The sequence below is a fragment of the Cuculus canorus genome, chromosome 2, assembly GCF_017976375.1.
Source record: "Cuculus canorus isolate bCucCan1 chromosome 2, bCucCan1.pri, whole genome shotgun sequence".
Classification (NCBI taxonomy): domain Eukaryota; kingdom Metazoa; phylum Chordata; class Aves; order Cuculiformes; family Cuculidae; genus Cuculus; species Cuculus canorus.
In genome coordinates this window covers 2,691,393-2,702,454 of record NC_071402.1, presented here as the reverse complement: position 1 = coordinate 2,702,454, position 11,062 = coordinate 2,691,393, and the positions used below count along the sequence as shown (strand labels likewise).

The window sequence follows — 11,062 nt, the reverse complement described above, 5'->3', positions numbered from 1 at the left end:
CATGGAAGTTTGATGGAAATGTGCCAACTTCCACCAAGTTTCCTCTCGTAGGTGGGGTTTTTTTGATAGTTTTGCCATCTCCTCTTTATTTTTATTTTTCTCAGGGAGGCTCATATTCAAAGAAACTAATTTAGGCATGTAAACAAGTAGGTCTCTCTGACTCACTTGCCTTGGGCCTCTGGAAAGAGTTGAGGGTCTCCACTGAACCCCACAACCCCCATCTTCAATGCCTGTTCTAGTAGAGGGGGAGTCACCCTAGAAGTGTCTAGCTCTTTGCAGGTCGGGGTGCAGGCACAGTCTGAGGCATCCAGCATTTAGATACATCAATGAAGGCCATAGCATGAGTCCCTGAAGGTCATTTCAGTTAGCAATGCATGAATTCAAATGCTTTATGAAGTCAAAAGTCAAGAAAGACAATAAAAATAAAAAGAACTATTTTGATTTTTGGGACTTCACCTGGAGTATTATGTCCAGTTCTGGAATTCTTAACATAAGAAGAATATGGAACTATTGGAACGGGTCTAGAGGAGGGCTACAAAGATGATTTGAGGGCTGGAGAACCTTTCCTATGAGGACAGGCTGAGGTAGTTGGGGTTCTTCAGCCAGGAGAAGAGAAGGCTGCAGGGAGAACTTATAGCAGCCTTCCAGTACGTAAAGGGGTTCCAGGAAAGCTGGGAAGAGACTTTTTATGAGGGCATGGAGTCACAGGACAAGAGGGAATGGCTTTAAATTCGGGGCCGGGGCAGGGGGGGGGGTGAGGTGGGGGCGGGAGCAAGATTTAGACTAGACATTAGGAAGAAATTCTTCACAATGAGGATGGTGAGGCACTGGTACAGGTTGCCCAGGGAAGTTGTGCCTGCCCCATCCCTGAAGGTGTTCAAGACCATGTTGGACGGGGCCTTGAGGAGCCTAGTCTAGTGGGAGGTGTCCCTGCCCATGGCAGGGGGGTTGGAGCTGGATGATTTTTAAGCTCCCTTCCAACCCAAATGCTTCTATGATTCTCCGATTCTCTGATTCTATGATTTGAACCAGAAGTTATAATGTGGCTTGAACCCAAACATTGCCTAGGAAATGTTGTCATTTAAACTTCTGGCTTTGGTTTGGAAAACTCCTGGTTTCTCCAAAGAGCTGGATTTTCCCCTAGAGCTGTATTTACCAAAGCATTTCCACCCACGACCCCACCAGGGAGGTTCCACAAGTCCAGAGATGTCTTTGTCCATCCTGCAGCACACCCTGGTACTTGCTGGGCACAGCCACATTCCTTCCCCCATCACCCTCCTCCTTGGGTTACATCACTCAGCAGGTCCCACCAGCATCTCTATAATGCTGACCACCCCGCAAGCGAAGCACAGACCTCACACCCCATCCTCAGCCTTGTGGAGAATTAGGCAACACATCAGGGGCTGCATTTCAGAAAGATGGTTTGGTGTTTTCCTGTCTGATGCGATACTCATCTCAGTCGCTGTGAGACAGATGGGGTGGCTGCTGGCCACAGGGAGGCTTGGCTGCCTTCATCTGCCATCACCACTCATAGGGACCCCTGCCCAGGGCACTGCTGTTCACCCTTTTTCAAGATTCGATAGCTCCATCCTGCTTCCAGACCCCTTCCAGCACTTATCCAGGTTTGCCCCACACACAGCTTGGCACAGGGCTAAATTTATCATGAGCTTGGCAGTTGAGACTGCAAGCTGGTAGCTCTGATAGAGGAAGGGAAAGATGACAATCACACACAGCGAGTGCAACCATCCTAGAGCCTGGGCCCAAAGGATCTACGTCATAACTCCCCCTGACATCTCCATCAAGTCTCTTAGGTATTTAAACTGCTAGTTATTATCTGCAACCAGGCAGTTATTAGGCCTTTTGTAATTATTACTTCATTTAGTATGAAGGTGGGGAGGCACTGAACCAGTTTGCTCAAATAAACTGTGGCTGCCCCATCTCTGGAGGTGGTCAAGGCCAGGTTGGATGAAGATTTGAGCACCCTGATCCAGTGGAAGGTGTCCCTGTCCACGGCAGGGGTTTAGAACTGGATGAGCTTTAAGGTCCTTTCCAACCCAAACCATTCTATAATTCTATGATTCTGTGATTCATCCCAATGCTGTATTTCCCTGCCAGCTCCAGCCATTGAAAAGACTCTGTGCTTTGTGCTGATTCTTTTAAGTGCCATGCTTGGATGTTTCTTTCTCCACGGATCTTTCTCCATGCCTAGCACCAGGATCTGTTAGCCCCTTTTGTAAGACAACAGCCCTCTCTCACAATGTCCAATTGGTTGGGTAAACCCTCCCAAAATGCCTGCAATAGCACCATGCCGACTCTCTGTAGCATCTTTCTCTCAAACCCTGGACCATCTCCAGCTGAGTTGTCTCTTTTGCAATGTGCAGTGCCCTGAACCACTCAGGTGCTGCGCTTGAGCCCTACCTTGTGCTGCAGAGACCAAAAAGGGTTCCTTCACCTCTGTCCCACCTCTCCCATCACCATCACATCTTTGAATGGGGTTGGAGAAACTCAGTGTAGTCTGTAGTGATGATAACAACTAGTGATGGAATCTCCTTCCTTGGAGGTCTTCAAAAAACCATGTAGATGTGACACCTCAGGATATGGTTTAGTAGGCACAGTGGTGTTGGACTGGATGATCTTAAAGATCTTTTCAAACCTTAATGATTCTGTGATTCCTTTCCACCCAGTGCACAAATCCTTTTTGTTTAGGGTACTCCAAGTACCTTTCAAACCCAAGACTTGAGCTCTGCCTTGAACAATGACCCAGCAAGGAGCACAGGCTCAGGGTAATTTTCTGCATAGCCTTATCCTCGTGTTAATGACTGCCAGCTTTCAATGGTCCCCACTGGCCCTAACTGGTCAAAATTAGTGGTTAAGTATCACACCGTCCTCTTCTTCCTCCCCACATATGTCAGGTGACTGGAGAAGAGTCATTACCACCAGGGTACCTTTGCACCACGTGAGGAGGGCAGTTTTAAATGTCCTTGAGCTGCAGTGCCCTTTGGGCAAAGGAAATAACCCTTTGCTCTTCAATTATGCCCAGGATTATTTCCCCTTCTATTAATCATGTAATACGGTATAGTTGGTCTTGATAATCTCAAAGGTGTTTTCCAACCTAGTGATCCTTTTATTCTATGATTCTCTGAATACAAGACTGCTTTCTGCAGCAAAAACAGACCAAACCAACTGAAAAACAACCAGTTTTTACTTTAAAGTGGCAAAAAATACCCAACTGTGTTTTCCTGCAGGCTATGGGGGGCTCTGTCTCCGCTACTGCAGGATGCATAAATTGAACACAATGAAATATTAATTATTAGAGTCTATCCAACTGGGATTCCTCAGTGCTTTCAGAGAGCTGAATAATTCTGGCACGCAGGGAGAAAAACCACACAAGTCTTTTTTTTTTTAATGGGAAAATATTGTGTGAGGCATAAATTAGAGCTTGTGAGCATTTGGGCTGAGGGACAGGAGGGGGGTTGGATTGCTTTAGAGTGAGAAATGCAAATTTCTAAGTAGGGGATGAAAGAGATCATGGTCTAATGAAGAGGTAAAGGGAGGTGCATCACCCAACGTGGCTTCTTCGGAACGGAGTTCTGCCCTCGCAGTGTGGCATAACTGTGAGAAGAAGGGGGCAGAGAAAAAGTAGAAGTCGATTAATAAAAGGGAAAGCACATCTCTGAAGACTCCCGTTATTCAGCGCTTCAGAAGACGGCATTCATCCAGAGCAGCCATGGGCACCAGCCCAAGGCAGACGTGCTCAGCACAGCTCAAAGCCCCTTTTGTCTCCTTGTTTACCAGAGCTGGGTTGAAGCACAACACAGAGCGTCATCCCTTGGCTGAGACATGTTTGGCAGATTTGGGAGGCCAGGCTGACCCACATTTAAGCACTTCCATGCTTTTGAAAGGCAAAAGTCCTCCAAAAAGTGCTGCTTAGGAAGAGGGAGAGGCATTCAGCAACACCTATGGGAATGAACAAGTCTTAGGAGGAGCAGCTGAGGGAACACAAGCCTTAGGAGAAGTCATTTAGCTGAGGGGAGACCTTATCACTGTCTACAACTCCCTGAAAGGAGGTTGTAGTGAGGTGGGTGTTGGTCACTTCTTCCAAGTGATAGGATGAGAGGGAATGGCCTCAAGTTGCACCAGGGGAGGTTCAGATTGGACATTAAGAAAAATTTCTTCATGGAAGGGGTTCTCAGGCACTGGCAGAGGCTGCTCAGGGAGGTGGTTGAGGCACCATCTGTGAAGGTGTTTAACAGGCAGGTAGATGAAATGCTTAGGGATATGATTTAGTGGTGGTCAGGTACAGCTGAGTTTGAGGACCTCAAAGATATTTTCCAACCAAGTGATTCTATGATGCTATGAAAATTCTCTGAGCTCTTGTCATTGTTTATTTTTTGAGCTTCCTTTTACCCTCATTTCTTTGCACTCTCTGGAAACATCTATATTAAATATCTGGCCTCTCTGAAATCTGTATTCTTCTCTTATCAACCCATCCACAGTTCCTCAGAAGCTCAACCCAAATGCTGCCAATACTACTCATTACCCTGCGGTTGCTCGGGAGGATGTTGGAGGGATGGATAAATTAATGGCTTGCTGGAAGACAGATTGCAAAGTGGTGGGCCCAGGGCAGTGCAAACCCCGGGTGAGGTCGCTTGGCTCAAACAGCAACCACAAGCAATCAAGGTAATATGAAGGATGGTATGACATCAGAAGAAGTGTGGCCAGCAGGTCGAGGGAGCTGATTCTGCCCCTCTGCTCCGCTCTTGTGAGACCCTACCTGGAGCATTGTGTCCAGTTTTGGAATCCCCAACAGAAGAAGGACATGGAACTGTTCGAATGGGTCCAGAAGAGGCCACAAAGATGATCTGAGGGCTGGAGAACCTCTGTTCTGAGGACAGGCTGAGATAGTTGGGGTTCTTCAGCCTGGAGAAGAGAAGGCTGCAGGGAGAACTTATAACAGCCTTCCAGTACCTGAAGGGGCCCCAGGAAAGCTGGGAAGGGACTTTTTATGAGGGCATGGAGTCATAGGAAAAGGCGGGGGGGGACTTAAATTGGAGGTGACAAGGTTTGGTGGAGCAGGTGAGGGGTGCAAGGGAAAAAAGCTTTGGTTAGCACTCATTGCAGGCCTTTATACACAGAACTGCCTTTTTTCCCTTCCCCAGCATCTCTGCTTTGAGTTCAGTTTCTCTTCTGAATTGGTGCAGAGAGGTTGTTGTTTTCACTCACCTTTCCCTGAATCTGGAAGCTACAACTGTGTGGCTCCCAGAAGCACGCAAAATAAAGGAATGTTGCAGAAGAAATCCCTCCAGAGATATTCAAGACATGCAGAAGCAGCACCTCCCTCCCCAGACTGCAGAGAATATCACACAGCCACTTCTCCACGAAGCTGCCAGGTCTACAGAGCTGAGGCATGAGAAGCAAGTGAGAAGGTGCAGGCTGGGAGGCAACACAAGGCAGGAGGTGGTGACCATAACCCTTTATCTACTCTACAGCATGCTTGGTGTCCATACCATCCTGGGAAATCTGTCCGTGCTCTTCAGGCCTTCAGGAGCCCTTTTCTCCCACCACTGCTTTGTAGGTGAAGAAGGACACTGGCAAAGGAACCCAGCCATCTCATGGCCGAGCTAGCCTGGGTCCTGGGCATGCGCTTAGGTTGCATAAGAATGTTTGACAGCAATACGAGGTGTAGGTAGCCAGGCCCAGCTTGAAGTTGTGGAATGGGCAGGTCTCGGCGCACTTCTTGGTGATCCTCTTCCACAAAGACAAAATGCCTTGCCCAAAGAAGAGAGAAAAGCATTAGGAAGGAGTTTGCTGAGTGTTCCTTGATCTTGTACAGTAGGAAGATGGGCTAGCAAGCCACATTGTACCCCACAGCCCCAAGGATCAGCATGGCCAATGAGACCTACCCCAATCCCTCTACAGCCCAATGATTGCTGGTGACCAGCTACACAAGGTATTAAATATCCCTTCTGGGCATCTGACACCTCCTGATATGGATGATCATGTCAAGGCTTTCTTAGCTGTGTGATGGCATCCATGAGACAATGTTCATGCCTGGATTGAAAGCACTTTTCCAGATTTTTCTACTTGAAGGAAATAATTTTATTCCCTTCTATATTTCTCTGGACCTTCTCATCCTCTTTGGCTACCTGCTTCTCTTCATCTCCTTATCTAATGAAAGTTCAAATGTATTTATTCTTTCTGTGAAGGATCCTCTCTTTGTCCTTCCTCTTCCTCAGTGTCCCTTGCCTTTTCCTAGGCTGAAGGGGAAGTTCTCAATGTGTGATGGGAAGAAGGATTTCAAACATGGATGCCCCATACCTGGAAATGTTCAAGACAAAGGTTGGATGAGGCTTTGAGTAACCTGATCCAGTGGGAGGTGTCCCTGCCTATGGCAGGGGCGGGGTAGAACTGGATGGTATTTAAGGTCCCTTCCAACCCAAACCATTCTATGAAACTGTGCAAACTTCAGGTCTGCCAGGACAGGCCAGTGAGAGCTCCACCTCCCACGTGTGCTTCCCTGTGACTCCTCAGCCTATCCATCCACAAAGGGCAACCACAAAAAAATCCAGGCAAACCCCGACATCCCATTCCTGAGTCCTTGTCAGAGGATACACAGCCATCACATACCAATGCCTACAGAGGCAACATTGGTCACACAGTACTCATCCTTGTCTGAGCACTTCTCGGCCTTCAGACACTTCCAGTTGCTTTCTTCCCAGTCACAGGTGTAGCAATGCAGGGCATTCACTGCAAGGGAAGACAGAGGATATAGAAGATGGAGACAAAATGCCACCAAGTTCTGGCTTCCAAAATTACCACCTTCTTTCCATCGACTCTCAAATGCACGAGATGCAGGCCTGCTTGAGGTGATGGAATGGCAGGAAGATGTGCCACAGGAGGTCTAGGTTGGGTATTAGGAAAAGTTTCTTCACTAAGAGGGTGGTGGAGCACTGTAACAGCTCCCTAGGAAGCAGTCATGGCTCCAAGCCTAGCAATATTCAAGAAGAATTTAGACAATGTCTTCAGACACACAATGTAAATGTTGGGGTTGGCCTATGCAGTGATATAAGTTGGACTTGATGATCCTTGAGGGTCCCTTCCAGCTCAGGACATTATATGATTCCATGCTGTCCACCCACTTGCACATTTACACCCAACAGATGCACTCAGGCACACAAATCTGCACATACACACACTTATGGTGCAAGTCTAATCTTCATGCCTCACAATCAAACCAACAGCACGATGGGCCACCATTACTGGTTTTAATGTGATGCAGGGAGCAGGGAAGAGCTGAGTCTTTTGTAGAAGTCTAAAGTATGTCCCAAGACCTGTGGTCAACCCCTTCTAGTTGCTAGAGACTATTTGCCTATACTCTAATTGGGCAGCAAGCATTGGGAGTTTGTCCCCAATTCTGGAATCCTCAACATAAAAAAAAGATGGAACTGTTGGAATGGGTCCAGAGGAGGCCACAAAGGTGATCTGAGGGCTGGATAAACTCCTATATGAAGACAGGCTGAGAACGTTGGGGTTGTTCAGCCTGGAGAAGAGAAGACTCCAAGGAGACCTCATAGCAGCCTTCCAGTACCTGAAGGGGGCACAAAAGAAAGCTGGGGAAGGGCTTTTTCCAAGGGCATAGAGTGATAGGACAAGGGAGAATGGTTGTAAATTGGAGAGGGAAAGATTTAGATCAGACTTTAGGAAAAATTCTTCACAATGAGGCTGGTGAGGCACTGGCTCAGGCTGCCCAGGGAAGTTGTGGATGCCCTCTTCCTGGAGGTGTTAAAGGCCAGGTTGGATGGGACCTTGAGCAGCCTGGTGCAGAGAGGTGTCCCTACCCATGGCAGGGGGGTTGGAACTGGATGGGCTTTAAGGTCCCTTCTGATCCAAACCAATTCATGGTTCTGTGTTTCTATGATGTATCCATGACCTGGATTAAATAAAAAGGCGAGGAGAAGAGTTTTTAACTCTTTGCTGTGAGAATTCAGCCCTAAAACTCTTGCAGTCTAACATTTCAGTTTTACTGCCTAGGTTACCTAACGTGGATTAGGGTAGTCTTTATCTTGGCACTGAAGACAACTTCTTTGTCCCTGGGGCCTTGTTAACACTTGGAAATTTGTCAAAATCACTATTCTGGTGAGTGAATAAATCCAAATAGCAGAAAGGTATTCTTAGGCCACAATGAGACAGAAATAACTATTCCAAGAAATTGTTTTTCTGCACCAGACAACGTGGCAGATGTCCAAGCACCAGCAAACCCTGTTCCTCTTTACAAAATGAGGATAACATTTATTCTCTCTGTTTGTTTAACTGTCTTGTCTAAAGAGGCCAGAAGATCATATACATTAAGAGAGCTATTATTTCATTTGCAATCACGCTGTGAAATAAAATATATCATCTGTAATGCAAATAGCATGCAAATATACACCTCCACCCAATACCCCAGCATAAGGATGCTTAACTCATTTAGCCCATAAGCCAACCCCTCTTTAATTCTCTGATTTCGTCCCAAAATCTCTGAAATCAGCAAGGTTGTCCAGTCTCTGTCAGCAGAAACCAGGGGCATTCAGCAGGCAGCTGCACAAAGACAGGTGTTGTAGGTCTAGTCCTGTCCCACTGCTGCTAGAAGTCCCATCTCTGACAGCAGCAAGAACGAGGTGCACAGTCGCTGATATATTGTCCTATCGTATGCTGAAGTGCTTCTTCATCAAGATTTATAAATAACCACAGTCTTACATCATCGCAACACACAAAAATCACTTGGAAGTCTTTTAACAAAGGCAGAACAGTGGCAACTGCTTCCCTTTTTCTGCCTTGCTTTCATAAAAATCCAGCAGTACATGAGCCCATAGGGAAATTCCCTTACACAAAATAAACCTTTCGCACTTCCAGGCTGAGACTATACATAAGAAACCCAAAGAGGAGCACTGTGTCCTTCAGCTGCATGATTGTAAGAGCTAAGGCATCCTCTCCCATGATTTCTTTCCCTGGCTACGAGGCCTCCTTTACTTTGAAACAAGCAACTATAGAATCACAGAACGTTTTGGGTTGGAAGGCCTTTACAGGTCTCTAGTCTAACCCCCCTGCAGGAGCAGGGACATCTTTAACCAGATTGGCTTGCTAACTGTTCTTTGTCTAGTAGAGAACCGTGATACCTCACCTTGGTCTATGCATAGGATCAAAGTCAGCAGGGCAAGGAGGGAGGCCTTCATCTTCTCTCAGTCGTTTCCACAGCCCAAGAAAAGCACCCTCACCTGGGGACAGGATATATATCTTCCCTGCGTTTGGACCGAGTGATGATGAAGACAACAATTTTGAAAGAGTGGGCAGGGATCATGCATTATTCGAGAGGCTAGGAATGCATGTGGGTTGTGCTCTCACCTCAGCATTGCCTTCAGGCTGGTCTGATGGGTCCAGAGTGGAGTGAAAGCACTAAGACAATTCATCCCATTTATTGCCTTTAATACTTTAATTCACCTATGGTCAAGCTAGCAGTGCTACTGATGTCTGAATGGGGCTTTTGTACACTTCAGCTGCAATCTGATCATCACATCTGTGGCCAGAGAGTTCAGTGAAGACAGCTACTCAAAGCAGAATGGTAATGTGGCATAAGTTAATGGCATTATCTGCGTGGATTATTGCCAAGTGCATTCCCAGGGTCAGCCCTAGAGAACTTCCAATGTCTACAGTCAGGGTAGATCTAGCTTTGTGCTCATGGTTGGCAATATAAGCAGGAAATGTCTTATAAATTCCTCTTTGCCTATAAAAGCTGCTGGATATCTATAAAGTCCTAAATGAGCTGCCTCCTGGGTTTGAGAGCAGCTGTAGGAAGAGAGCAATGGCTTTGGGGTTCAAATGCAGGAGCAGGGACACTGGAAGTTGGTGTCCAGCTTTGCAGCATCTCAACAAAGGTAAAAAACACCTTTGTTCCCTTTCTATGTGGTGCATCCAATTCAAAGTCCTGCTAGATACCAGCCAGATATGATGTTCTCAGCCGTCACAATTTCTCTGCATGCTTACAATCTGTGTGGAGCTGGAATTCATAATTTTAGCTCTTCTGGGGCTTCCATATGACCACCTGCCCCACTTCTGCTTCTGAGGAAAGAGTAACCAGGAAGTTTGGTGCTGGATATCAGCCATCTGACATTTTCACGAGTCACCACTCACCAAGACACCAAAAAGCATAAAGGATAAAGCAGGAGCAGCCCCTTTGAATAAAGCTGCTTGGACAATCAGCTGTTTTGCTCGCCCCTTCCTTCTCTACCCTACAAGAGTTGGTCTGCAAGAAAGCAAATAGGGATCCAACAGTAGCTACACAGCCTGGGGTTTAGAAGATGCAGATGCAGAAGGAGAAGAGGCTCAGAAAATACGTGGAAGAAAAAGATGAGATGGGCAAAGAGAGGGCTAAAATGATCGGGGGGCAATGTTAGTTTGTAGGCAGGAGATCAATCAGATGAGCAAGCATCCCTGAAGCAGGGGTCATGCTCATCAGAGATATTTAGAGCATCTGATGGGATTAATCATTGCTTGTTGCAGTGAAGGCATGGCCAGAGGAAGTTCAAAAGGACACCAAAACCCATTATGTCTTCCTTTTCAAGAAAAAAAAAGGAGGGGGAATTATTGGGGAGAGATTTTTTTTGATGGTTTGCAGATACTTTTGAGGTTCTAACACTAGTGTCAAACCACTGGGTCTGCCAATACAGCTGACATAGAGCAGGATCAACAGGATGGTGAAATCAGCCCTGACAATCACATGAGCCCTAACCATTTCTCACAAATGGACATACAACTTCTGGGCGTGAAGAGGACAAGCCACATCAGTTGTGTAACAGATGAAGTTCTGCCAGACTCAGAGACTGCATGTCACTGTGGATGGCAGAGAAGGTGTGTCAATCCTCCCAGATGTCATGAGGCAGCAACCGAAAAGCTAGGTCTATGCCAGGGAATAGGGATTGCCCAGTGTGATTCACTGTGTGGTGTCCTCCTGCAACAATGACTCTTTAAGTCTGGAAATCAGCCTGAGAAACAAAGGCTCAGGGTCCTGCAGAAGCAGGAACACCCT

At 46.7% G+C, this 11,062-nt stretch overlaps 1 protein-coding gene across 6 annotated transcripts in view; it reads right to left on the bottom strand.

Annotated features, from left to right (window-relative positions):
* Positions 1-782: 782 nt before the first annotated feature.
* TOP1MT (DNA topoisomerase I mitochondrial) overlaps positions 783-11,062 on the bottom strand; it is a 38,792-nt gene continuing 28,512 nt past the window's right edge. For 3 of the 6 annotated variants that reach the window (XM_054058981.1, XM_054058979.1, XM_054058983.1), the window contains one exon: positions 783-5,768. In XM_054058981.1, the coding sequence (XP_053914956.1) occupies positions 5,534-5,768 (235 nt within the window). In that variant the 3' untranslated portion in view covers positions 783-5,533. Of the gene's footprint in view, positions 5,769-6,627; positions 6,748-11,062 lie in introns of all 6 variants that reach the window. The other 3 variants (XR_008448553.1, XM_054058980.1, XR_008448554.1) reach the window with 3 other exon arrangements.